The sequence below is a fragment of the Ornithorhynchus anatinus genome, chromosome X2 (assembly GCF_004115215.2).
Source record: "Ornithorhynchus anatinus isolate Pmale09 chromosome X2, mOrnAna1.pri.v4, whole genome shotgun sequence".
NCBI lineage: Eukaryota > Metazoa > Chordata > Mammalia > Monotremata > Ornithorhynchidae > Ornithorhynchus > Ornithorhynchus anatinus.
Genome location: NC_041750.1, coordinates 2,573,121 through 2,600,766, shown reverse-complemented (window position 1 = coordinate 2,600,766; position 27,646 = coordinate 2,573,121). Strand labels below are relative to the sequence as shown.

Sequence of the window (27,646 nt, the reverse complement as noted above, 5' to 3'; positions counted from 1 at the left end):
CCCTCACCCATTCTTCTCCTCTCCCCCCTTCACCCCCCAGCCCCTTCTCTTGCTCTCCTCACCTGCCCAGCTCCATCACGGAGAGGTGGTGAGTTTCTGGAGATCACTGATGGGAAAGTAACCGGCACAAAGATTCTGGGTGGTGTTGTTTTGTTGTTGCTCTGATTGTGAAGGCCCAGAAGGCCCTGGTCGGCCAGGAGCTTGTGTAACCTCCCCGGGTGTGTGGAAGTGAGGTCCAAGCCCCCCTCCCAGCCCACACTGGACCTGGGCATTACTGGTCCTTGTGGCTCCAGGCCCAGCTGAACCAGATTTCCGGCTTCAACCTGCCCATTGCCCCTGAGGGGCTGCCTCTCCCTGCTCCTCCTCCAGGCTGGCTTCCATACTGGGGCAGGAGGGGAGAGGAAGGGCAGGAGACGGAGGCAATTGAATCTTTGAGTTAAAGTGATTAACTGAGGGTTTCCCTTCTTCATCTGATCTTCCCTCACTGAAGGTGGGGCTTGACTGTGCCATCTCTCTAAGTCTCTGTCTCCTTTCTCTCTTGGTAGCTCTGCCTTTTATTTTTCTGTGTCTTTCCATATGTCTCTGTCCCTGCTTGTCTCTCTCTCTCTCTCATGCACACACACACTCAAACACAAAAAACCCCACACAGCCTCTGTCACTCCTGCGTGGACTAAGGAGGGATTTATCCCACTCCCAACAGAAGGTGATTCTTGTCTAGGGTGGGATTGGGGCAGAAGGGGACCAGAGAGAGCAGGCTGGCTTCTTCCCCTCATCCCTAGGGGACATCACAGTTTCTTAGAAGGCTCCAACAGAAGCCCCTCTGCCCCTCCCATGCTGCCCCACCCCCTGACAAGAATGTTTTGGTTCCAAGTCCTTTCTCAAGGCTTTGGGATGAGTGGGGTTTGCAGGAGGTGGGGATCTGCAGGTGAGGTTGAGGGGGGCAAAAAGAGGGGTGAGGCTCCATGAGGGGAAGAGCCTGGAGGGGGAGGGGTTTCCTGTATTGTGCTTAGTACAATGCTCTGAATATAGTAAGCACTGAAAAAATACCATTAATTGATTGACTGATTGAGTGGGTCCATTCATGACAGAGAAAAATACCTCATGGGACTTCCTAGGAGATTCCATCCTGGCCAACCAGGGCCAACCTTCATCTCTGCCTTCTCCCTCCTTCTCTCACCCTCACCGTGGGGGGCTGAGATGCCACTGGAGCATCCCCCAGCCCCTTCCCACCCTCTCACCCCTCTGGTTTTCAGAACATCGGGAAGAAGATGTCATGCCAGCAGTTCATCGCCAACCTGGACAGACTCAACAACGGGCAGGACTTCGCCAAGGACTTGCTGAAGGTACTTCTGAGGGCTGTCTCCGAAGCTCCCCGAGATCCCAGCTCCCCCACCACCCCGAGCCCCCACTGCCAGGGGCCAGAGGAGACCCTGGAACCAGAGGGCTGGGCAAGGGAGACAGCAGGGAAAAGACATGACTGGATTCCCAGCTCGGCACCTGCCCACCTTGGGTCTCAGTTTTCTCATCTGAAAAATGAGATTAACACCTGTCTCTCCCTACTCTCTCTCAGGGACCTTGTGAGCACAAAGGGAAATAAGTAGGATGGATAGACAAGATCAAGGGACCACCCCTTAGCAGTAGTATTTATCAAAGAGGAAGATACAATAGAATCAAGCCAGGATACAACCGCCTAGACCAGCAGGATGTCCTCGCTAGCGGGATATGGGATGGGCAGATCTGGGAAATCCGGTGGAATAAAAACCGACGAGATTGAGCGGGAGAGTTGAAAGAGTGAGTGACTGAGGATAATTCCAGCCTTTCAGGCTTCAGAAGCGGGGGGTGGTGGTGTTGTCAACCGTGATGGGCAAGTTAGGCGGAAGGGTAGGTTTGGTAGGGAAGACGACGAGGAGATGTGGGGAAATCGTGTGTGAGTTTTAGGCAACTCACCAGCGCCGTCTCCTCCCCTTTCAGACTCTCTACAACTCCATCAAGAACGAGAAGTTGGAATGGGCAATGTGAGTACCCTCTTGGGGTCCCGGGCTGGGTCCAGCACTCACCCCCGCCTTCCCGTCCTCCCCGGGTCGGACCTGGGAGGGTCAGGTCCCCACCGCTGGGCCTTTGAGGCTCTGATGTGTGGTGGGAAGAGAGCACTGCGGGCTGTCTCCACTGTGATAGAGAGAGTGAGCACTGTGATCTGCCTGTAGTGCAGGCCGGGCCTCTCCCAGCCTGTGCCCTGGTTCCAGGCCGGGCCAAGTCCCCCAGCCTGTCCTGGCCCAAGGATGCCTGCCGGTAGCCAGGTCCTCAGGCCCGCGAGTGGCTTCCAGTCCAGTCAACCGATCAGTGGTATTTATTGAGCTCTTATTGTGTGTGGAGCACCGTACTAAGCGCTCGGGAGAGTACAATTCAAGAGATTCTGTAGACCCGTTCCCTGCCTCCAGCTCCCCAATTCCCTAGATCTCCTGCCTGGCTGGGCTGCAGGGCAGGGAATCTGCTCCCTCCTTCCCCTCTCCACCCCTGTTCCTTCCTTCCTTCTTTCTCTCCCCCCATCCCTCTTTCATTCACTGATTGTATTTATTGAGTACTTACTGTGTGCAAAGCACTGAACTAAGTACTTGGGAGAGTACAGTGTAACAATTCGTGCTTTTCTTGCTCTATCCCCTTATGTTCTCCCACCCCTCCTCTTCTTCCTTCTCTCTCCTCTCCCCCCGCCCCCACCATTCCTCCTTCTCCTGCCTTTTCCCAGTCCTGGGGCAAAGAAAATGCTCTAGCTCGGCCTAGTGGATCGAGCACAGGCCTGGGACTCAGGGGTGAGTGGGGGGGAATGAGGGAAGATGGGGCCGGCCATTGCCATGACGACGGAGCCAGCGTCAAGGGCTTTGGACCGACCGGCGCCTCCCAGCCTCAGGGGGCCGCCTCCCGGGCCCGGTCCCAGGCGGCCTTGGCTCCCAGTTGATGCCGCCTCCCGCCCCCAGCGACGAGGACGAGCTGAGGAAGTCGCTGTCGGAGCTGGTGGACGATCAGTTCGGGGCTGGGGCCAAGAAAGTCACGCGCATCGTGGACGGGGGGAACCCCTTTCTGAACGTCCCCCAGGCCCTCGGCGCCACCACCTACAAGCACGGCATCCTCACCCGGAAGACCCACGCCGACATGGACGGCAAGAGGAGTGAGTCCAGCCCCGGGGTGGGGTTCCCGACGCCGGGAACGGGGGTCCGGAAGGGGCCCGGCCGTCTCTCTCCCGGTACCAGAGAGGAGGCAGGCTGTCCCCTCTAAGAAAGGGCCATTACCCAGAATGGTTTTGCCCGGAGGTGGGGGATGGAGGACCTGACCTTCAAAGGTCCCTGACACCCTGAGGTTCGATCTTCAGAGTTTTCCAGGGATCCGACAGCCCCTGCCCTCAAGGAACTTATCATTTAAAGGGGTAGAAAAGGACCCAAATTCTCATTTGCCGTGATACAAAATCGGGAAAATTAGGAGCTGGTTCTGGCCTAGGCCAAGGGAGGGGAAGCAGTGGGGTTGGGGGGGCCGGGAGTGCTGCTCGGGAGGCAGAAGCAAGAAAAGATCCTCAATAACCTCCCCATCATCCCCCTCCAGCACCCAGGGGCAGGCGAGGCTGGAAGAAGTTTTATGCTGTGCTCAAGGGGACTGTGCTCTATCTACAGAAGGTAAATTCCCCCCGTCCTTCCGTCCGTCCATCCGTCACTCAGCCAACCCCTCAATCAATCCAGGCTATTTCCTGAGCGCCAGCTGAGTGCAGACCACTGCACTGATGACTCGGGAGAGTACAAGAGAGTTAGTAGACACGATCCGTGCCCTCAAAGGGCCTTTAGTCTACTGGGGGAGACGGACAGTCAAAAACATGACTGGGTCGGGGGGGAGCAATAAAATGTAAAGATATGGACGTAAGTGCAACCTTAGTGGGTGTGTGTGGAGGGGAGGTAGAGTGGGGGTGTAGGGGTAATCAGGGAAGGCTTCCTGGAGGAGATGGGCTTTCAGAAGGGACTTGATAATGGGGGCCCAGGCTCCAGGGAATAAATCCCTCTGCCCTTGAAAGAGGTAATATTTTGGGGTTGCCCTGCCCAACCCCTAGGAGAGTTTATCCCTCTCCGGGAACTTCCAGTGGAGTTGGCCCCTGTGCCTCCCACCTCCTTTAGCCTGATTGGCTGGAGGGAGAACAAGGGCAGGGGCCACTCAGTCCATCAATCATATTTATTGAGCACTTACTTTGTGCAGAGCACTGTACTAAGCACTTGGGAGAGCACTGTACTAAGCACTTGGGAGAGTACAACAGAATGATAAACAGACACGTTCCCTGCGCACAAAGAGCTTGCAGTCTAGAGGGGTTTAGAATCTTTGACCAAAGCCTCTCCTCCCAACCCACGCAGGACGAGTACAAAGCCGACAAGGACCTGTCGGAAGCCGACCTGAAAAACGCCATCCGCGTCCACCACGCGCTGGCCACCAGGGCCTCGGACTACAGCAAGAAGTCCAACGTGCTCAAGCTGAAGACGGCCGACTGGCGGGTCTTCCTCTTCCAAGCCCCGTGAGTCACCCGCTGACCCCTTCCCCAGCCTGGAGGCCGGACGAGGCAGGGGTGGGGAGTGGGGCGGGGCGGGGGCGGCCGGCTTGCCCCGGGAAAGGATGCCGGAGGAGGGGCTGGGCAGGGCCCCCAGGATGGGCCGGAGAGACCGGACCGGTTAAGGCTCTGAAGCCGGACATGCGCCAGGTGAGAGGGGTGGGATTCTAGGTCACGGAATCTGGAAGAGGGCAGTTTTCCCTAGACCCACCTTCCTTGGGCAAGGGGCACCCAGGAAGCCAGGGTGTTGGCTGACCCTCTGAGGGGCGGGGTGGGAAGTGTCCATTTTGAGCCACGGGAGGAAGAGTCAGGAGTATTGGTTGGTCCGTGCTAGGTCACGGGGGGCGGGGGGAGAGTCGGGGTGTTGGATCGTCCATCTCTAACCTTGAGGGTGGGTGGGTCTCACAGGGGTCAGGGGTCAGGAAGGTGATGAGGCAGTGGGGAGAATTTCCCCCAGGGGGTGCGAGGGACACTTGCGGCCCAGAGTCAACCCTCACACCGAGTTGCTTCCGAAAATCCAAGTTCTCCAACAGCTCCAGGTTCTCACCAGGTCCTCACAGTCCAAGGGGGAGAGAGACCAAGTTCCTATTTCCCACTTGCGGAAAGTGGTGGTCAGGTGGAGAAATGGCCCCTGGGCAGAGAAAGATCTGGGCAGAGAAAGATCTATCTGAAGATGCAGAGGAGAGGGAAGGCTCGTTGGTGCAGGCGTACCCTAGGGGCTGGGAGGGTCCAGGATAATAACAATAATAATTATGGTATTTGTTAAGCACTTATTATGTGTCAGGCACCGTACTAAGCGCTGAGATGGATACAAACAGATCGGGTTGGACACATTCCCTGTCCCACGTGGGGCTGTCTCCATCCCCATTTTACAGATGAGGGAACTGAGGCCCAGAGAAGTGAAGTGACCGGGCCAAGGTCACCCAGCAGACAAGTGGCGGAGAGCCGGGGTTGGCTTCTGGTAGTTCAAGTTCCACCAGGGTGTGACCTGAGACGTCCCTGCCTCCGATGGGAGGGGTCTCCCATTTTGGGGCTTGAGCTCCCTCCCACCCCCGCCAGGTGGTTCAGCGAGTTCCCATCCCCCAGTGGTTCAGGCAGTTTCCTCGCCAACCCCAGCTTCACACGGGTCGGCTCGGGCGCGAGCGGCGGGAGGGAGGAAGGGGTCGGAAGGCCTGAGAAAGGACCCCAGGTAAATTCCGTCTGTCGGCCCTCCTCCCCGGCCGCTCCCGTCCCCACCAGGAGCAGGGAAGAGATGCTGTCCTGGATCCTGAGAATCAACCTGGTGGCAGCCATTTTCTCAGCCCCCGCCTTCCCCGCCGCCATCTGCTCCATGAAGAAGTTCTGTCGGCCTCTGCTGCCCTCCTCCACCACTCGGCTGTGCCAGGTAAGGGCCGGGCGCGGGGCCTCCGGAGGTGCCCGCTTCTCCCCGTCAGCTCCCCGTCCTCCCACCCCGTATCCCCTCTGGCTCTACCACCCACCCAGCCCAAGTCATCCATCCATCGGTACTATTTACTGAGTGCCGCCTATGTACAGAGCACTGTATTAAGCACGAGAAGCAGCGTGGCGCAGTGGAAAGAGCACGGGCTTTGGAGTCAGGGCTCATGAGTTCGAATCCCTGCTTTGCCACTTGTCAGCTGTGTGACTGTGGGCAAGTCACTTAACTTCTCTGTGCCTCAGTTCCCTCATCTGTAAAATGGGGATTAAGACTGTGAGCCCCACGTGGGATAACCTGATTTCCCTGTATTTACCCCAGCGCTTAGAACAGTGCTCGGCACATAGTAAGCGCTTAACAAATACCAACATTATTATTATTATTCACGAGGGAGAGAACAAGGCAGTTGAGTTTTTGGGGTTTTTTTAAATGGTATTTGTTAAGCCCCTACTGTGTGCCCGGCACTGTACTAAGCACTGGGGTGGAGAAAAGCAAATCAGGGGGGACACAGTCTCTGTCCCACATAGGGTTCACTGTTTCAATCCCCATTTTGCAGGGGAGGTAACAGGCAAACTGAAATGACTAGCCCAAGGTCACACAGCAGACAAGAAGCAGATCGGGGATTAGAAACCAGGTCATTCGTTCATTCATTCAACAGTATTTATTGAGAGCTTACTATGGGCAGAACACTGTACTAAGCACTTGGAATGTACAATTCGGCAACAGATCCCTGCCCATTGACGGGCTCACAGTCTAATCGGGGGAGACAGACGGACAAAAACGATGGCAATAAATAGAACCAAGGGGATGGACATATCAGGTCCTCTGATTCCCAGGCCCGGGCTCTATCCACTGGGCCACACCGCTTTAGTATCTTAAAGCCCGAGGTCGGAAACCTCTGCTCGACGTGGAGGGGAAGGGGCGGCCATTGAAGGCTTTTGAGGAATCGGCAGCAGAGTGAAGTGTGGACTGGCGTTGGGAGAGGCTGGAGGCAGGGAGGTCCGTGAAGAAGCTGATACAGGAGTTAAGGTGGGTTATTCATTCAATAGTATTTATTGAGCGCTTACTATGTGCAGAGCACTGGACTGAGCGCTTGGAATGTACAAATCGATAACAGAGACAGTCCCTGCCCATTGACGGGCTTACGGCAAGTGACTGGTACCAGCTGGGTAGCTAGTTGGTTGGAGAGGATGGGGCAGATCCAGGAACTGTTGTGGAGGAAGAACCAACAGGATTTGGCAATGGTGAAAAGAGCGGGAGGGGCCAAAGATAATTGCCAAGACAAGGGCCTTGAGAGATGGAGAAGAAGGTGGTGGTATCAAGGGATGGGAAAATCAGTGGGTGTCAGCCCCTTAAGCGCAGGGATTGTGTCTCCTCACTCAATTGGACTCTCCCAAGTGCTCATTACAGTGCTCTGCGCATAACAGACTGTAAGCCCCTAAAGGGCAGGGAATATGGCTACTATAGTGTTCTCTCCAAAGCACTCAGGACAGTGTTCTGCACACAGCAGACCGTAAAGTAACCCCGAGGTCAAGGGATCGTATCCACTAACTTGATTGCACTCTCCCAAGTGCTCAGTACAGTGCTGTGCGTACTGCAGTCGCTCAGTAAGTTCCACTGACTGATGGTTTGATTGAGAAGACTTGGAAGGAAGATAAAGAGTTCTGCTTTGGACACGTTGAGCTGGAGGGGGCAGTGGGGCAGACATTCAGTATCTGCCCCCCGCCACCGGCTCGGTCTCCCGGGTTCTCCTCCGTGCGCCGCCCGTGAGGGCGGTCCTGACCCCGCGGAGGCGGGTCGAGGTTCAGGCAGGGGTCACGCCGGGCGTCCCCAGGCTCGGGGGCCGGGGCGGGGGGTCTCCGCGAAGGACCTGGCCTGGGGCGAACCCAGGAGAACGGGCACACCGGCCAGCTTGGGGGAGACCCCAGCCCGCCCTCCCCGGGCCCGGGGGACCTGGTGCGGACCCGTGCCCCGTCTCCCACGCTCCACAGGACGAACAGCTGCGGTCCCACGAGAACAAGATGAGGCAGATCACGGAAGAGCTGGCCGAGCACAGCTTGCACCCGGCCAAGAAGAGCACCAAATCCAAGGAGGCGGAGGAGGCCCGACTGAAGGAGCACTATCTCACTTTCGAGGTGGGGCCCCTCACGGGGAGCGGGCAGGGCTGGGGGGTTGGGGAGGGGGACCGTTCTCCCCCGGGGCGTCGCTGGATCCGGAGGAGGCTTGGCCCTTCCCCGTCATGGCAGGTCTCGGTCTGTCCATCCGCACGGCGGGGAGAGTCTCCGGAGTCCGGCCCTAGCTTGAGCCTCCAGGGGCAGGCAGGGAGTGGGGTCGAGGCCAGGGGGCCGATGGGAATCGGTTACTCTGTGCCAAACCCCGTGCCGAGCACCGAGGGAGGTGCAAGATCATCACTCAGTCCCCGTCACCTCTAGGGTTCATCGTCTAGGAGGGAGAGCGGGAATCTCATCCCCTTAGGGGGGAAACTGAGGCCCAGCAAAGTTATGCAATCATAATAACCAGTATTTGTTAAGTGCTTAGTGTGCCCCAAGCATCTGGGGACATATGAGCTAATCGGGTGAGACACAGCCCCTGTCTCACTTGGGGCTCACCAGTCCAAGTAGGAGGGAGTCCAGGCATCGAATCCCCATTTCACAGATGCGGAAACCGACTTGCCCGGGGTCACCCAGCAGACAAGTGGTAGAACCGGGACTGGAACCCAGGTCTCCCGGCTCCCGGCTGTGGGCTCTTCCCCCTGGGCCTAGTTGCCTCTCTTCACCCTGGGCGGCGGCGGCCCCCGAACTAGCCTAGCCGTGGAGGGGCTCACTCCCAGGTGCTTTAGGGGCAGGCGGCCCGGATCGGTCGGCCCTGGGCCCCTGTCCGCCGCCACCTGTCCGGCGGCACCCCTTGATTCCCCCCCGACCCCCCCACCCGGCTCTGCCCCCAGAAAAGCCGCTACGAGACGTACATCCGGCTCCTGTGCGTCAAGATGAGGGTCGGGAGCGACGACCTGGAGCGGATCGAGGCGGGGCTGGGCATGGCCGACGTGGACGACTCCTCGCTGCGCAAGACACACTCCAGCCCCGCCCTGAGCCAGGCCCACGGCCCCGCCGCGGGGGACCCGCCCAGATCCTAGCGAGGCCCGCGGCCCGGCCCGACACCTCCGCCCTCGCCGGGAGCCCCCCGCCGTCGCCGGCTCGGCGTCCCCCCCGCCCCCCCAGCGCCCCTCAGAAAACACTCCTCACGTGCATGCAATAAGAACTGCTGGGGGGAAGGGGAGGTGGGGGGACACCCTGCCCCAAATCCACTGGGCCCCTGGGCCGCCCACCCCTCTGAGACGAAGAGCAGCAGCAGGTCTGCGGATCCCCCCCCGCCCCGCCAAATCCCCTCCCCCAGCAGACAGGACGGGACCCCCGCCTCCAGCCGCTAAGGAGGGGCAAAAAACCTGGACCGATAGCGGCCCCGTGGGGGCTAAGAGCCCCCTTACCCTGCTCTGCTTCTGTCCCTGAGAAGGGGGTGATGAGAGCGCGAGGGTCCTGCCGAGGACACAGTGGGGTGGACACAGTGGGGGTGGACACAGCGGGGGACAGCTGGGGACCCTGGTGAGACCCTGCAGGCGGGCAACTCGGGCCAAAGCCCCCTCCCCGTTTTATAACCAGACCCACTGTGGTTGCTGTGGCTACCACGTGCTTTTTCTGTTAATGCTGTCGAAATAAATAGGAAGTGCAATCAAAGAGTGGCTGAAACAGGTGTGTCGGCGGTCGCGTCTAGATAAAAGGGGACAAACCGCTTCTTACCTATGGGTGGGAGTAGCTGGGGTGGTGTTTTCTCCATGAATCGCACCCTCGGACCAGAGACTCTGAACCCCAACTGCCCCCCAACCCCTAATTTCATCCAGAAGTAACGCTGTGCCCCAAACTCGTCAGTGTAGCGAACTATGAAGTGGTGCATGCTGGGAAAGAGGGATCAAATTTGCATATCGGAGGACGCCATCTTGAAATTGCCATTTCGGGGTCACCGAGAGGTCAATGGGTTCATCGAGAGTTCAAGGGGTTATTTGAGGTCAATTTGGACATTTCTCGCGACGCAACGATTTCGGAGCGAGAAGAAAGGTCACCGAAAGTTCACATTTGGGGTCACGGGGAGGTCAACGGGTTCACGGAGAGGTCAATGGGTTCACGGAGAGGTCAAAAGGTTATTTGAGGACAATTTTGATTTTTCTTTCGGCGCAGCGATTTCGGAGCGAGAAGAGGGGTCACCGAAAGTTCACATTTGGGGTCACGGGGAGGTCAATGGGGTCACAGAGAGGTCAAAAGGTTATTTGAGGACAATTTTGATTTTTTTTTTTTCTCTTTGTGAAACAAGCACAGTCCTTCAGCTCAGTGATTTTGGGGATAGAAGAGGGGCTATAAAGAGTTTATATTGGGGGTCTTGTGAGGGGGTTGATGTGTTCAGAGAGAGTTCATCGGGTCAGAGAGTTCAAGAAGTTTATTTGAGGTTATTTTGAACCATTTTTGCTATGTAAAATCAGGCCTATACAGTAATTTCAGGAAAAAAAAAAAGGTCCCAGAGTTCACCTGTGGAAGTCCTAAAGGAAACAGCGGGTTTCTGGAGCTGCTTCAGGGGGTTCACTAACCCTAGAGGGGTCACCAAGGAGGGGCCAATTCCAGATGGGGTTGTAGTGCGATTACCTTAAACATGGGCCACTGCCTTTTTCCAGGTCTAGTTCCCTTCCCATCTTTGATTCCCAACATTCTCTCCGGGCCCCCCTTTCTCCAGGTAGCCCCCCCCAATTTGCAGGTACCCACCCCCGGAAGTGCCCTCGGCGGTGCTCTTGAAGGGACACTGGATCCCAGGTTTAAACCTTGGTGCTCATCCATCTGCTCCATCTGCCCCCTCCTCCCTGTGTCTGTCTGTGCTCCCCCAGACCCGCCTCCTCCCTACGACTGTGTTCCCCCGGACCACCCCTCCCCTCCCCGGTGTCTGTCGGTGCCCCCCGCCCCCCCCCCGAGACCTGCAGCCCTGCCCCTCCGGGAGCTTTCCCATACTGTGGCAGTTGCAGCAGCCTCCCAGAGCTCACCGCCCCTCCCTTTCCCTGCAGATTTGGGGAGGAGCACCTGGGCCCTTGAGGACGCGAGGGCTGGGACTGCTGTGCAGAGGCAGGGCAAGGAGGAGGTAGGCCTCTGGAGAGTCCCCTGTGAGGCCGCGGTCGGTTTCCTCCTCGCCGACGAAATGGCCGAGTCCCAGTGGGGTGTGGAGGTCTAGGCGGAAGAGCCGTGCTGGGCGGCGATGCTCCCGTCCGTGGACGTGGTCGAACGGGACACAGCTGGCCCGGGGCCGGGGCAGGGCTAGCGGCAGAGGACCCCACTTCTCACTGAGCACCGGAGGCGCCAGGGAGATGGTGGCACGGAGCATCGGGCGGCAGGTTCCGGGGGGCATATTAGGGAGAGAAAGAGGCAAGGGGGAGACCAAAAGGGGAGAATTAGGGGAGTAAAAAGAGGGGAAACAGAAAGAAAAGGGGAGGAAAAAGGGCAAAGAGGAAGAAGTGGGAGAGATTGGGCCAACAGGGAGAGGAAAAGAGGTGACCAGGGAGGATAAAGGGGAGAGAGGAGGAGGAAGAGGAAAAAGGGAGAAAGGGGGGAGGCTAAAGGAGAAAAAGAGAAGGAAAATGGGAGGGAGAGGGGAAGGAAAGGAAAAAGAGGGAAAGAGGAGGAGGAGTGGGGCAGGAGGAAAGGGGGGAAAGGAAGAAAGAAAAAGAAGGGGAAGAGGAGAACTGCATCTGATCTGATGAACTTGTATCTACCCCAGCACTTAGAACAGTGTTTGACACAGAGTAAGCGCTTCACAAATACGGTAATTATTATTAGAAGGAAAAATGGGGGAAGAGGAAAAAGAGAAGAGGAGGAAGAAAAGGGGGAAGAAGGAAAAATAGCGGGAAGAGGAGGCAGCAAAAGGGGGAAGAGGAGAAAATGGGGAAGAAAAGGAAGAGGAGGTAAGGGAAGGAGAAAAGGGGGAAGAGGAGAAAAGGCAGAGAGGTAAAAGGGGGAAAGGAGAAAAAAACGGGGAAAGGAGAAAGTGGGGGAGAGAAAGAAAAAGAAAAAGGAGAAAAGACAATGTCCCCAGAGGGGGAAAATGAGGCAAGAAAAGGAAAGAGAGGGAAGAGGAGAAAAAGAGGGAAGAGGAGAGGGAAAAGGGGGAGGAGTAAGACTAAGTTTGTTAATTCTAATTCTGTTATAGTGTAGTAATAATAATACTGTTGGTATTTGTTAAGCACTTACTATGTGCAGAGCACTGTTCTAAGCACTGGGTTAGATACAGGGTAATCAGATTGTCCCATGTGAGGCTCACAGTCTTAATCCCCATTTTACAGATGAGGTAACTGAGGCACAGAGAAGTTAAGTGACTTGCCCACAGTCACACAGCTGCCAAGTGGCAGAGCAGGGATTCGAACCCATGACCTCTGACTCCGAAGCCTGTGCTCTTTCCACTGAGCTATGCTGCTTCCAAGTGTTTAGTACAGTGCTCTGCACATAGTAAGCGCTTCATAAATACTATTGACTGAGGGTAAAGAAGAGGAGGAAGAGGGGGGAAGCGGAGAAGGAAAAAGGAGAGAAGAAGGGGAAAGGAAAGGAGGAAAAGATGGTAAAAAGGAGGAGGAGGAAAGGGAGGAAGAGGAAGGGGAGGAAGAGGAAGGGGAGGAAGAGGATGAGAAAAGGGGAGAAGAGGAGGAAAGGGGGGCCCAGAGAAAAAGGGGAGAGAGGGGGAGAGAGAGAAGTGGGGGAGATCAGAGTCTGGGAGGGGAAGGAAGGGTCCGTCGGCAGCGGGGGGGGCTCTCCGGCTCCCAATAGTAGGACAAACTCCCTCTAGGCCACCGGCAGTTTCCAAGGGGAAGGCTCCCGGGACTGGCAGGCTCCTGTGGGACATCACAAAGGGCAAGTTAGAGGCTTCTGTCCTCCCTTCCCACATTCCCACCCTCCTCATCCCTCCCCCTCACCCACAACCCCCACCCAGAAATGGGGATGTTCTGCCAGTGGCACTAAATGTGCCCAGACCCCTTCTGAAGTAGCCCAACCCCGGGGGGGCTTGGTGGAGCAACCTCACTCTCAAGCACGCACCCTCTCATCTAGATCAATCAATCAATTGTATTTATTGAGCACTTAGTGTGCAGAGCATTGTCCTAAGCGCTTGGGAAAGTGTGATATAACAATATGACAGAGTTGGTAGACACATGCTACCAATTCTAGTTATCTACATCCTAGATATGCAAAGAAAATGCAAAACACCCTGAAGTTTACATTTCCAAACTGCCTGCCCTCTCTAGACTGTAAGCTCCCCTCGAGACTGGAAGTTTGATCTGGGCAAGGAATGTGTCTGTTAATTGTTCTAGTGGGCTCTCCCAAGTGCTTAGTACAATGCTCTGCATACAGTAAGCATTCAATAAATATAATTGAATTCATTCATTCATCAATAAGAATTTAGAAGCTGCATGGCCTAGTGGCTAGAGCCCGAGCCTGGGGATCAGAAGTATCGGGGTTCTAATCCCGGCTCTGCCGCTTGTCTGCTGTGTGACCTTGGGCAAGTCGCCTAACTTCTCTGTGGCTGTTTCCTCATCTGTAAAATGGGGATGAAGACCGTGAGCCCTGTGTGGGACAGATACTGTGTCTAACCCGATGATCTTGTACAACCCCTGTGCTTAGTATAGTGCCTGGCACATAGTGAACACTTAACAAGTGCCACAGTTATTATTAGAGGAGTGAGGGCAAGTGTCTTGAGATGGTAAAAGGGGATGGGGTCGGAGGCACGGGGGAAGGGGGTGATTTTGAGAACCGGAGGAAGACCCCTTGAGAGGCTGCTCTGAATTATGAGCGTGCATATGGGGGAGGGAGGAGTTTTGGGGTGGGTGCGTGAGACTGGAGAGTTCGAATCTAATGGTTTCCGAACTAACTCTCTTCCCCCCTTCAAAGCCCTACTGAGATCTCACCTCCTCCAAGAGGCCTTCCCAGACTGAGCTCCCCCTTTTCCCTCTGCTCCCCCTCTGACATCTGCTCCCTCAGCTAAACCCCCTTTCACTCTGCTCCTCTCCCTCTCCCTTCCCCTCCCCTCAGCACTGTGCTCATTTGTATATATTTTTATTTCCCTATTTATTTTGCTAATGAGATGTCCATCCCCTTGATTCTATCGATCGTGATTACGTTGTCTTGTTTTTGTCCGCCTGTCTCCCCCAGTTAGACTGTAAGCCCGTCATTGGGCAGGGATTGTCTCTCTCTGTTGCCGAACTGTCCATTCCAAGCGCTTAGTGCAGTGCTCTGCACATAGTAAGCACTCAATAAATACTACTGAATAAATGAAGTTTAACAAAGTAGTTGATAAGAGAGATAGCAGAGCACGGGGAGCTTCAGGGAAGGAGTTAAATCATTATTATGATCAAGTGCCGTTGAGTAATTTCCGAGGCATAGGAGTTAAAAGTCTGGAAGAATTCCCGGTTGGGCCACAAGGCGGCGCCACTAAGCCCTCACTCACTCCCACACGCCAGTCACGCCACTAGACGCTCGCACATACACCAGCCGGGCCACTAGGCGGCGACACTAAGCGCTCGAACAAACGCCAGCCAGACCACTAGGCGCTCGCAATACGCCAGTCAGACCACTGGGCGGCGCCACTAGGCACTCGCAAAAACGCCAGCCAGGGCCACTAGGCGGCGCCACTGGGCGCTCGCAAAAACGCCAGCTAGGGCCACTAGGCGGCGCCACTAGGCGCTCGAATATAGGCCAGCAATAGTAATAATAATAATAATAATAATAATGACGGCATTCGTTAAGCGCTTACTATGTGCAAAACACTGTTCTAAGCGCTGGGGATTAGACTGAAAGCCCGTAAATGGGCAGGGATTGTCTCTGTTGCCGAATTGTACATTCCAAGCGCTTAGTACAGTGCTCTGCAATAGTAAGCGCTCAATACATACTATTGAATGAATACAAGGTGATCAGGTTGTCCCCCGTGGGCTCACAGTCTTCATCCCCATTTTAGAGATGGAGTCACTGAGGCCCAGAGAAGTGAAGTGACTTGCCCCAAATGACACAACTGACAAGTGGCTGAGTCGGCATTTGAACCCACGACCTGACTCCCAAGACCGGGCTCTTTCCACTGAGCTGCTTCTCTATGAAACCAGGCGGCGCCACTAGGCGCTCGAACAAACGCCCCCCAGGAGTCCTCGCCGCCCCCCCGCTTCCCGGGGGCCGTGATGGGGGTCTTGGTGGGGGAGGGGTGCACCCCCCCGCCCCCCGCCCCGAAGCAGCTCAGGGACTGAGCCCTGGGGCGGCCTCCTCTCCCCCCGATGGGCCCCGCGGGTTCGGAAACCCAACGCAGCCTCCCTCTCACCCGAGTCGAAGCTGGTCCCCGGCTCCTGGGGGGCTCCGGGGGGCTCCGGGGACCCCAGGCCGAGAGCCCCGGGGGTCGGGCCGTCCAACCCCGGGCTCGATCCAGCTGCGGACGGTTTGCACTTGTCGCCCGCGAGGAGGGAGAAACAAGCCCCGGGCACTACAGACAGACACACAACAAAAACACGCACACACAAAACACACATCCAAGTGACCCGACTGGGACCCCCTCCCCGGGGTGACCGAGGCCTGGGGCTGACCGCTCCCCGCTCCCCGCACTCTCTGCACCCCCAGTCTGCAGAGCCCAGCCACCGAGCTGCTTCTCCTTCCCAACTGCGCCACCCCCCCCTCCCCCGGCCCCCGACTCTCCCGACCCCCGATCACCCCCCACCCGTGCGGCTCCGCTGGCTCTCCTCAGCTGCGAGCGGTGCTGGGACCTGCTCTGCCGCCGTGTCCGGAGGGCATTCAATCGTACTCATTATTATCATTAGTAATAATAATGGTCTTTGTTAAGCGCTTACTAGGTGCCAAGCACTGTTCTAAGCGCTGGGGTAGATACAAGGTATTCAGGTTGTCCCACGGGGAGCTCAGTCTTCATCCCCATTTTACAGATGAGGTCGCTGAGGCCCAGAGAATAATAATGTTGGGATTTGTTAGGCGCTTACTTTGTGTCCAGCACTGTTCTAAGCGCTGGGGGAGACAGAGGGTTTTCCCACGGGGAGCTCCCAGTCTTAATCCCCATTTTACAGATGAGGGAACTGAGGCAGACTGAAGTGATTTGCCCAAACTCATACAGCGGGTAAGTGGCGGAGGCGGGATTAGAAACCACGACCTGTGACTCCCAAGCCCGGGCTCTTTCCACTAAGCCACGCTGCAGTGAAGTGACGTGCCCGGGGTCCGTGCTCTTGCCACTAAACCACGCCACTCTACTGTACTAAGCGCTCGGCGGCACGACTGCCAAGGCCCCGGCCACCCACGTGGGGGTGGCATCGGCCGCCCCGGCTTAAAACCACCCGCCCCCCTAGCTCCCCTGCTCCTCACCACCGCGAGTCCCCCGCTGCTCCGCGCTTGGCACAGCGCTTGGCACAGCGCTTGGCACAGAGTGAGCGCTTGCACAAATCCCGCTATTCAGAGCGGCCCGCGCCCCCTGCCGGCCGCCCGAGAAACGCCACCCGAGCCTCGTGCTTCGGCTCTTCCAGCCTTCCCTCCTTCCTCCCCTCTTGGTGCGAGAATCCACCCGAATCCACTCGAATCCACTCCCCCCCCTTTACAAAAAAGCCATTTCCCGAGCGGCTCTGACGTGCCAGGCACTGCCCTGTACAATCCGATCTGTCCCCCGCGGGGCCCACAGTCTTAAGTAAGAGGGAGAACGGATATTTCTGGCCCACCTGACAGAGGAGGAAATGGAGTCGCCGGGAAGTGAAGTGACTTGCCCGAGTTCACGCAGCGGGCATGGGAAGCAAAGTGGCCTAGTGACGCTGGGAGAGTCACTTCACTTCTCTGTGCCTCAGTTCCCTCATCTGTAAAATGGGGATCGAGACTGAGAGCCCCCTATGGGGCGGGGACTGGGTCCCATCCGATTTGCTTGTATCCATCCCAGCGTTTAGTACAGAGCCCGGCACCATAACAAAGGCTTAACGAATGCCACAGTTATTATTATTAGTGCACGGGTCGGGGAGTCAGAAGGACCTGGGTTCTAATCCGAGCTCTGTCTCTTGTGTGCTGTGGGACCTTGGGCAAGTCACCTAGCTCGTCTGCGTCTCGGCTCCTTCATCTGCCCAGTGGAGATGGAGAGTGTGAGACCCGTGTGGGACTGCGACGGTGTCCAACCCGATTAGCTTGAATCTACCTTAGCTCTCGGGACGGTGCTTGGCCCCTAGTAAAAGCTTAAGAAATAGGATTAAAAAGGGGGGGAGGGGGCGGAGCTGGGATCAGGCCCCAGGTCCTCCGACTCGCAGACTCGTCCGCTTTCCACTAACCTAGACTGTCACGCTCGCCCCCACGGCTTTCCCCGGTTCAGCCACACAAGGACCCGGGGTCGAGGGGGTGGGGGTGGGCGGGGGTCGGCCCGGACCCCCTCCCCTCGGATGGACGGTCTCCGGCGAGGCGGTCCGGGGCCCGATGAACACAGGAAGCGGCGGCGGAGTTCTTTCTGGTTTTATTTATAATCTAAAAAAAAAAAATGTTCAAGTGTTCAACAGTCAGGAGTTCGGACATTCAGACAACCCAGAGCAAACTTCCCATTGGTTCGTGGTGGCAATCTTCGTTTGGTTACAATCACCTGTAGGACCAATTAGCCGGTTTTCCTCCGGGCCCCGCAGGGGTGGGGGAGGGTGGAGGGGCGGGAACCGGGCCTGGGGGCGGCGGAGGGGAAGGGGGAAGTTAGTTACTTTATTGCTAAAAGGTTAAATCAAACACACGGCCGGTTGTTGTACTATCTTCTCAGTCGCAGCTTCACCATGCATCCAATCTACAGTATCTGAAATGCGAAGGGCATGCAGGCGGAAAATAGAAAAGGCTATTGTGTAAACAAGAGTGCTGCACAGAACCGAGAGGAGCCCTGGGCCCTCCCGCTGGGGGGGGGGAGGGGAGGGGAGGGGTCTCCCGTGCCCCCCCACCCCGGCCTTGCTCTCTAGGCTGCGGAGGAAACCCGCACCTCCCCACCCCCCCCACCGGGTGAAGCCTCCTCCAGCGGGCAGGACCCGGGCTGGGAGCTGAGGCACCCTCCCCGCCTGCGGGCTCGATTTTGGGGTTCCCGCTCCCATGCCCCGGTCCCGATCCATCCGCCTCCCACCCTCCGGGTTCTCTGGAGCGGGCAGGGGGCCGTCACCCACCCTCGGCCCCTTCCCCCAGGCCTCGTCGAGGGGAGCGCGGCCTTCTGCGGGCCCGGGGTCAGGGGGCATCTGGATGGACCGCGGCCTGGTTCTCCTGTCACTCTCCATCTCCCCTTCTCTCGCCCTCCCCCCTTTCCTCCTCCCCGCCCCTCCGCCGACCGAGAGCAGGAGGCATTTAGGAGCCACTCTCTCCCCGGTGCCCCAGACCCAGGGCACAGAGGGGAGGGGGAAACAGGGCAGACCCCGCCGGCCCCCCACCTCACCGACCCCAGCGCCGCCCCTTCCCTCCCCCACGCCAATCCCCGGGGCTCCATATTAGCATACAGCAAAAAGGCACCACAATATAGGTTTCTATTAAATAGTCAAAAAGTTGGCCCACGGCCTTTTTGGAAGCTGTAAATCAAGATGTTACATATAAATAGTATCCCTATAAAAAAAGTCTTTGCCGGTAGCTAGTAGAAGACAACCTCTCCTAAAATGAAAATAAACCATTTTGTTATAGTTCTTCCCCCCCCCCTCCCCTTTTTTGTGTTTTTTTTATAGAAAATAAAAATAGTTTTTTATTTCTTTTTCTTTCCGCGCGGGGGCGCTCTCCCTTCCGAATCGGCGGCGGGCGGGGAGGGGGCGGGGCCTAGAGCGGGGCCGAGTCTCGTTTGGAGCGTGCGCGCGGGGCCCGGCCGTGTCCGCTCTCGCGAGCGTTGTGTCCGTCGGGGCCGCAGGGAGTCCTGGCGCGCGCCGGCCGGCCCCGGGCGGGCGAGTCCGCGTCTCTGGCGCCCCCTCTGGCGCCGCCGAGGAAGGGCGTGTACTCGGCCACCAGCTCCTCGTCCGACTCGCTGTAGGAGGCGCTGCTGAGCGAGCAGGAGGAGGAGCCGGGCGCGGGCGGGGCCCGTTCCCGCTCCCGGTCTCGCACCCTCGACGCCTCGTGCCCGTCCCCTCGGGAGCGGCGCCAGCGACGGTGCGGGCCCCCCGGCCCCGGCCCCCTGCGCGGCCCCGGCTCCCCGCGGGAAGGCGCGTACTCCTGCGTGGTCTCGTACTCGTCGTCGTCGGGCGGGCGCGGCGGGCTGGCCGGCGGGGCGCCCGGCCCGCAGAGGCTGCCCAGGCTGCCCGGCCCGTCCGACGGCCCGCCCCGCCGCGGGCGGCGGCCGTCGTAGCGCCGCGCGTCCGGGCCCCGGGGGCGGCCGGGGGCCGCGGGCCGGGCCGGCCGGGCGGGCGAGCGGCGGAGCAGGGGCTGGTGCTCGGCCAGGCGGAAGCTGCCCGGGGCGGCCGGGGGCAGGGAGAAGGCGTGGGCGGAGTTGGGGGACGTGATCTCGAACGTGGGCACCTGCGAGGCCAACGAGTAGTGCGGGTCCACCGGCGACAGGCGGGCGGGCGTCGTCAGGGCCGACACGTACCTGGAAGACAGGCCCGGGGGGGCGGACGGTAGCGGCGATAAACGTCCGCCTCTCTCGCTCGTTTACTGCCGTTCGTCTCTGTCTCCCCCTCTAGACCGTAAGCCCCTCGTGGGCGGGGAGCGTCTCCGTTCCCCGTTGGATCGGAGCCTCCCGAGTGCTCAGTACAGTAAATGCTCAGATACGACCGCACGGACAGTACTCATCGAGTGCTTGGAGCTCAGGGCACGCGGAGCACTCCTCTGGACCGTGAGCTCGTCTTGGGCACGGAACGTCACTTTTTACTGTTGCGCTGTATTCCCCCGAGAGCTTAGGACAGTGCTCCGCACACGGTAGACGCTTAATAAAGACCATCGACTGAACCAAAGAGCGCACGGGTGGGAATCAGACGCCGAGGGGGGTGGTATCTGGGGGTCCGAGCCCAGGCCAGCGCCACCTGAGAGGCAGGGGGTAATTCATTCGTTCACCCAGTCATCTTTACTGAGCACTTACCCTGTGCAGAGCACCTTATTAAGCTCTGGGAGAGTACGATACAACAGTGAACTGTATTAAGCTCTTGGGAGAGTACGATACAACAGTGAACTGACACATTCCCCACCCACAACGAGCTTACAGTCTCGAGCAGGGGAGACGGGCATTGATATAAATGTTGGTCCTTGACCCCGTTCCCTGTGGCAAAATCCCTCTAGTCAGGTGTCTGCTGAGCAAGTCACTTCACTTTTCTGTTCCTCAGTTCCCTTGTCCACAAGATGGGGAGTCAACACCAGTTCTCCCTGCTACTTAGACTGTGAGCCCCGTGGGGGACAGGGGCTGTGTCCAACCCAATTAACTCGCACCTACCCCGACAGTCACAAGAGTGCTTGAAACATGGCAGACATTTAATAAATACCATAATAAATACGTAAAAATAAAAATAGCTCTCTCTCAAGGACTGAATACAGTGCTCTGGACTCAGTAGACGCTCAACCGATTGATTAATGAATCGATTGATTGATGGCCAGCAGCTGGTCAAACTGGGCACGATACAGTCTTCTCTCACCCCTCCCAGACTGGCTTTGCGCTTTACCACAGAGTGGGAGAAGGACTCCCTCGTCTCTCTCGGTTACGGCCCAGCATCGGCAGCCCATTTACCCTGGGGATCTGCAGAGGCCCCCCAGGGCCCCCTATGACCGCTGGATCTTTTTCTGCCTCACCCTGGACCTTTCCCCATCGGTAGCTCTGTCCCACCTCGGTAGGCCCGGGGTCGGCGGGGAGATGGGAGTAAGGACTGACCTCTCGCTGTGCGGGGAGTCGCGCAGGGAGTCCACGGAATCGTGGTATTGCATGGTGGGTCTCCTGGCCTCCCCGCTGCAGTAGGCGGCGGCGGTGGCGGCGGCCTCCCTGCGGGCCCGGGCCTCCACGCAGGCCGGGCTGTTGCACTTGCTGGTCCCCACGGAGGACATGAGGATGCCCGACTGGGAGTCCGAGGTCACACTCTCCGTCTGATCCAGGCTCCACGTGTGGCTCTCGTGTCTGCAGAGCAAAAAGCAACGCTCAGGGCCACGACTCTTCACTCTCCGGGTCGGGGAAGGGAGGGGCTTTCGGGGGCAGCGAATGGGGGGAGACCTGGGAACCCGAGGGCTGGAGGGAGGGCACCAGCCCTGCTGTCCCCACGGAGCTGGCACGGTGCCGCCTCCCCACCTGGGCCCCAGGTGTCCCAGCCCCGGGGTGGGGGGACGTCAAAAGAGTCGAAGCTTGTTGAGGGCAGGGAACGTGTCTCTTCCTTGCTTGGGCTCCCCAGTCACTTAATACAGTGCGTCACTAAGCCCTTCCAGCGAGATCACTCTGCAGTTTCTTGAACACGCAAGGGTGAAGGCACATACGTGTGGATGTCCGGGTGTGCGTGTGGGTGCGTAAGCGTGCAGACCCGCTGCCCCCTCAAGTGTAGCCAGGGCCCGCCGGGGAGAGGACCACCCCCCCAACACACACACACCTGTGGCTGGAGGTGGGTGTGGCGGTGGAGCAGTGGTGCGACGGTGAGCAGGAGCGGCTCCCGGAAAACGTGGTCTCGGTTTCCCTCCGGATGACGTGGTCGGTGGCCGGGACGTTTTTAGAAATGTACTGAACGGGAGGGAGAGGACGGGGGGAGAGGGGCTGTCACGGTCAGACCACCGCCGCCGCCACAGAGGAGAAAACGGCATTCTCCAGCCCAGCTCGGCGGCACGTGGTCCACCGGGCTACCCGACCCACACCTCAGAGAGGTTCGGCTGGCCGTCCTCTCTCCTGACCCCCCTCCTGACCCCCAAAGGCTCCCCCGCTGCGGGGGGCTGCAGGGACCCCACTGGCAGAACAGTCCCCAGAGCCCTGAGCCTTGCCTTCTCCTCTCTCTAAGGATTCCGGCCGCTCCGGTCCTTGGAAAAATTTCCCCAAATTCCCCAAGCTTGGGACTCCCGGACCCCATCCTCCTACCGCTCACCTTCACCAAACTCTGTCTCTTCCCTTCTTCCAAGCCTCCGAAAAAGCCCCCTCCTCCATGAAGGTGGAGACCGTCCTCCTGGGTTCTGCTATCTCTCCAGCCCCTCAGCCTGCTCATAGATTGTGAGCCTCCCACCCCCCACCTCAAGGGTCAGGGATCGTGTCTAAATCTCACCCGTGTAGTCTCCCCAGCACTTAGTACAGTGCGCTGCACACAGTAAATGCTTAATAAATACTATTACTACCATCCCTCCCATTAAATTTGACTCCCTTTATTCCTCCTCCTATGTTCCTCAGGCACCAATGGGAAAAGTAGCATGGTCTGGTGGAAAGAGCGCAGGCCCGGGATTCAAAGCACCTGGGTTTTTATCTCGGTTCTGCCACTTGCCTGCTGCGGGACTGTGGGTAAGTCAATTCTTTGTGCGTCAGTTTCCTCATCTGTAAAATGGGGATGAGATTTCTGTCCCCTCTCCCCCTCAGACTGTCAGCCCCATGTAGGACAGGTGCATAGCCTGTAATAAGTGTTGAAAAAATATCCCAATCATTATTACTATTTTTTAGTGGTATTTGGTAAGCGCTTACTATGTGCCAGGCAATGTACCAAGTGCTGGGGTAGATACAAACTATGGCTTCTAATAATAGTCACTGGTATTCGTTAAGCGCTTACTATGTGTCAGGCACTGTACTAAGCGCTGGGGAGGGAATACAAACCAATTGTGCTGGACACAGACCCTGTCCCATAGGGCTCACAGTCTTAATCCCCATTTTACAGATGAGGTAACTGAGGCTCAGAGAAGTGAAGCGACTTGCCCAAGGTCACACGGCAGACAAGTGGTGGAGCCGGGATTAGAACCTTCTGACTCCCAGATCCGGACTCTATCCATTAGGCCACATTGCTTCCCTAATCAGGTTGGACACTGTACCTGTCCCACGTGGGGCTCACAGTCTTAATCCCCATTTTACAGATGATAAAACTGAGGGACAGAGAAGATGAGTGACTGGCCCAAGATTCCACAGTAGACAAGTAGTGGAGCTGGGATTAGAACCCAGGTCCTTCTGCCTCCCGGGCCCATCCACTAGGCAATGCTGCTTAACTGGACACAGTAATAATAATATTAATAATGATGGTGTTTCTTAAGCACTTACTATGAGCCAGGCACCGTACTAAGCACTGAGGTGGATACAAGCAAATCAATTTGGACACAGTCCCTGCCCCATGTGGGACTCACAGTCTCAATCCTCATTTTACAGATGAGGTAACTGAGGCACAGAGAAGTGAAGTGACTTGCTTAAGGTCACACAGGGGAGAAGTAGTAGAGCCAGTGGTAGACCCATGACCTTCTGGCTTCCAGACCCGAGCTCTATCTATCCACTCTGCCACACCGCTGCTCACTCGGGCACTCATTACACTGCTCAGCTTACAGTAAGGAGGTGCTCAGACAGTGCTCTGCTCACAGCAAGTGCTCAGTCCTGGGGCTGTTCGGGGAAAGAGACAGGTGGAGGCCTGAACTGGAGCCTTGCCCGTATTAAACTGGAACGGTCCGGAGTCAGAGGAGCCCCCTTCCCTCCTACTGAGGGCCTTTGGTGCCGATTTAGTGAAGGCTTGCGGATAGCTACCGGCCTGCACTGGGACAGCCGCGAAGGAGTCAAAGGGAACTGGACAGGGAGAGTCTCTCCTCCCTCCCTCCCGCTCTCCGGGCTCTGCCCCATCACCTTCTGGGCTCATGGCCGCTGGCTGCTAGGGACTACAACCAGCTTCTCGGTGGGCTGCCGGGGACCAGTCGACTCCTCCCCAGGGACAGCCCTAGGCATTCCCGGGCTACTCACGTCTGCCATGGGGATCTCCTCGGGGTCCAGCCGCGGGTGACTGGGTCCGTTGGCTAGGTTCCGGTTCTGGTGGGCCGGACACATGTTTTGCCGCAGGTGGTTGTGCATCTGCTTCCGCTGCTTCCTGAAGAGTAACGTGGGAGGGGGGAACCGGGTTGACCCGACCCTGCGGCAGGTGCACGCGGCCGGCGCTGCCTCCCGTCCTGTCCTCGGCCGCCCTCGCCCATCCCCTAGCTCACCCAGCCCTGCCGGGGACGGGGGTGGGTGGGAGGGGAAGGAGCCTGGGACTCCCAGCTCCTGCTCTCCTATGGGAACATGGGGAGCTGCATGGAGGGTGGGGGGCCGAGGCTCCCCGAAGATCCAGTAGCCCATCTGGAGTCTCTCTGCATTCCCAAGGACCAATGAGGAGCCCCGCTTGGGGGGGCGCCGCCCTCCCCGGGTCCTGCACGTGCCTCCCCCGGGCCCCCGCTGGCGTTCACTCACTTGGTCTTACAGTAGGCCACCACGCACACGATGCCCACCACAAGCAGGGCCACGCAGATGCCCGTGATGGTGAGAACCCTCTTCTGATACAGCTCCTCGGCCTCTGCAGGGGTGGGAGAGGGCGCCAGTCAGACGGGGGGCAGAGGGCCGCACTGGGGGTGTGGGGGGGAGAGGAGAGGGCCACCTAGGCAGGGGGAGAGACCAGAGCCCGCCTCAGAGGGAGGCCAGGCTGATCAGGGGGGTTGGGCGAGAAGACCCTCAAAGCTGGAGACTGCCCCACCTCAGTTTCCCCTCCCTGCCAGGCCCTCCGGGACAATTTTCACGCTCGTCCCTCTGCTCCTTTGGTGGGGAAGGGACTGGAACCACCCACAGCTCTCCCCTTTCCCAGTTTTCACCCCCGCCCCCCGCCCCCTGCCAAATTAGCCCCTCTCTGCCCCCCTGCCCACAGTGACCTCAACACTCTGACCCCAAGGATTCTCCCAAGGTCCACACGGCAGGGCTTTGGGGCGGTGACGTTGGCAAGGAAGGAGGATGAAGGAGGGAAGGAGCGATGGGGTCGAAGGAAGCAATGAGAGCCAGGCGGGGCCGGATTAACGGTGCCACGAACGCACGCCCACCCACAAGTCTGCCGAGGGTGGGGGCAGCCTGGCTGAGGGCATACAGGCCAGGCGGAGAAGGGTCAGCGGGGTGACGGGATCCAGGCCCAGCCTCCACACAGCCTGTCTTTGGAGGGGAAGAGACCAACACTGATCAGAAGTGGATTCTAGAAGTTTAGGGGAATGGGGGGGGGGGGGGGAAATGGGAGAGACTTGGGAAGCCTTTGGAGTCAACCCACATCCGGAGGGGGAAAGTCCACTCCTCCGATTTCTAAACCAATCAAAATCCCAGCATCAGAAATGCGGTCTCCAGGGAGTCAGAGTTCTAATCTCTGGGCAGGGAACATGTCTGCCAACTCTGTTGTGCGGTACTCTCCCAAGCGCTGACTACAGTGCTCTGCACATAGCAAGCGTTCAACAAATACCATTGATTGATCGATCGATTGGTTGATTAATCCTGAGGACCAAAGCTCCACCCCATCTCATACCACTGTGGTCGGCTTCACTATGGTGGGAGGAGAGCAAAGGGTGGACAGCGAAGAGGAAGAAAAAAATGAATCCTAGACCCAGATTGGGTCCAAAAGGCCCAGTAATCCAGTTCCTCTAAGTTTTTTTAAGTTTCCCCTAACTCTACTGGGCTTTCTCAAGCACTCAATAGGGTGCTCTGCACACAATACACAGTAAGTTCCTTGAAGGCAGGGATCATGTTTCCTGACTCTATTGTATTCTCACAAGCACCTAGTACAGTGCTTTGTACTGTTTAACTGACTTTCAGCTCCCTGAGGCTAGGGATCGGGTCTTTTAACATTACTTCACTCTCCCAAACATCCAGTATAGTAAGTCACACAGTAAATACTTAATAAATATGATTACTACTACTATTACAGTATCGGTGAACTCCTCAAGACCAAGGATCCTATCTTCTAACTCTATAATACTCTCCTACACACTTAGTACAGTGCTCTGCACAGGAGAGGCACCCAATCAATACTACTGATCAACTGATTGGAAGAACAGGAGGTGGAAGAGCTCAATCAAAGCCCCTGACTTGGGTTATAAGGCCCCACTCAAGGGAGAGACGGAGTTGGTGACGAATGACTTGAGGCTCTGAGTTAGGGCCTGTGCTTCAAGCAAAATCACCCGTCACTAAGCCCACCCCGCTACCGGGGGACACCTTGCAGCCTGATCCCCCACTACACTGGGGAGAACCGCGGGGAGAAGCCCCCCACTCTGTCCCTCCCCACATCCAAAATCTGTAAAACCTTTTGTTTCACATGCATTGGGTTTGGGATTGGGCACTGCCCCTCCCAGTAGAAAAAATAAAAACCCATACAGGCTTCTTACCTGCCCTGGGCTGGGGGAGGGAACAGGGAGTTGAAGGGAGCCTGGAGTCTTTCTCTGGAGAACCCCACCCACTTGGGGTGGGGCGGGGGGCTGTTTAGTTGGCGTTCTCCCCAGGGGCTGAAGAATTGACAAGATCACCTGTACAGATTCCTACCAGCCCCCAGAATTGTCCCTGCTTCTGCCCCTTGGGTGGCTCCAACCCTCTGGCGGCGTGTGTGGCACAGCCCCCTCCTCGTCCCCTGCCAGGGATGACCCCCGACGTGGCCCGCAGATGCAGAAGGCCTGGGGTTGGGGGGGCAATGGAAGACAGACAGGCAGACCGAGAGACAGACAGAGCTGATGGCCTTGCAGACGAAGAATGGGGCGGGGGAAAGGAAGGGCTAGGGTGTTGGAAAGGAGGAGGAGGAGGTCATTTCGAAAGGGACCCCTCCCAGCCCAAACCCATCTTCTGGTTTTCCCAAGCATCAGAGTTAGCAGTGTCTCCTTCTCTGAGAGGAATTGTCTAGCAAGCTGGACCCCTCGCTCCCAACCCAGCCTCTCCCACCGCCTCCCGGAAGCCCAGTCCGGTGTCTGGGGGGGCGTGGTCCCCCCCGGCTGTCGGTCTGTGAGCATGGAACTCAGTGACCCTTCGATTCCTGCCACCTCCTTGGGCAGATGCTTCAAACCTCCTGTTCCCCTTTTGCCTGGGGAATGAATCGGGGAGGGGTCTCCCTGGGAATCCCCTACTGCTCCCACGGGGACCGGCCCCAGGGGCTGAGGACCCCCAGAGGGTTCCAGGAAGACAGAGAAAAAGTCACTGCTAACACTGCCCCCCACCCACACCAGCCTCCCCTTTGACACTGTAGCCCCTTCGCCCTCCCCTGCCCGCCAAAAGGCCGAGGGGCCGCTTCCCTATACCATCCGTCCCCGACCCTCCGGAGGGATCCCTCCCCTCAGCACGGGTCTTAGCAATGAGGGGGTGAGGGGGGCGGCGCCGTACCCTTCAACTCAAATCCGAGGTGCTCTGACCCGGCGGAAGAGAAGAGGAGGAGGAGGAGGAGGAAGAGGAGCAGGAGAAGGAGCAGGAGAGAGGGAGAAAGAGAAGAAAAAGCATTTGTCAGGGTTCTTCCGACACTGTGGCGCTGGGGAAGGAAGCCAAGGTTAGATGGGGGGAGGGAGGGAAGGGGGAGGCCTCCCCCCCATCCAAGTCAGGGTCTCTCCCCCTCCCCAACAGTCCCTCTGGGGGTGGTGGCGGCAGAGAGAGATGGTGGAGTGAACAGCTGAGGGTTCTTAGAGCAGGGCCAGCCAGGGAGAAGTGGACCAGGGTCGGGGAAGAGAGAGCTGGATTGGAGTGGGGGGATC

At 57.9% G+C, this 27,646-nt stretch overlaps 2 protein-coding genes across 3 annotated transcripts in view; one reads left to right on the top strand and one right to left on the bottom strand.

Annotated features, from left to right (window-relative positions):
- Positions 1-9,736, top strand: part of PSD2 (pleckstrin and Sec7 domain containing 2) — a 41,866-nt gene extending 32,130 nt beyond the window's left edge. Inside the window, exons 8-15 of one of the 2 annotated variants that reach the window (XM_029052371.2) lie at positions 1,254-1,343; positions 1,972-2,015; positions 2,973-3,163; positions 3,592-3,662; positions 4,383-4,540; positions 5,813-5,957; positions 7,997-8,140; positions 8,950-9,736. In XM_029052371.2, coding sequence (XP_028908204.1) covers positions 1,254-1,343; positions 1,972-2,015; positions 2,973-3,163; positions 3,592-3,662; positions 4,383-4,540; positions 5,813-5,957; positions 7,997-8,140; positions 8,950-9,138 — 1,032 coding nt within the window. In that variant the 3' untranslated portion in view covers positions 9,139-9,736. Of the gene's footprint in view, positions 1-1,252; positions 1,344-1,971; positions 2,016-2,972; positions 3,164-3,591; positions 3,663-4,382; positions 4,541-5,812; positions 5,958-7,996; positions 8,141-8,949 lie in introns of both variants that reach the window. The other variant, XM_029052370.2, reaches the window with a different exon arrangement.
- Positions 9,737-17,524: 7,788 nt separating this feature from the next.
- Positions 17,525-27,646, bottom strand: part of NRG2 (neuregulin 2) — a 94,524-nt gene continuing 84,402 nt past the window's right edge. The window contains exons 6-11 of the mRNA XM_029053487.2: positions 27,285-27,308; positions 24,366-24,468; positions 23,883-24,006; positions 21,574-21,701; positions 20,874-21,113; positions 17,525-19,604 (exon numbers count right to left, since the gene is read on the bottom strand). Coding sequence (XP_028909320.1) covers positions 18,845-19,604; positions 20,874-21,113; positions 21,574-21,701; positions 23,883-24,006; positions 24,366-24,468; positions 27,285-27,308 — 1,379 coding nt within the window. The 3' untranslated portion in view covers positions 17,525-18,844. The remainder of the gene's footprint in view (positions 19,605-20,873; positions 21,114-21,573; positions 21,702-23,882; positions 24,007-24,365; positions 24,469-27,284; positions 27,309-27,646) is intronic.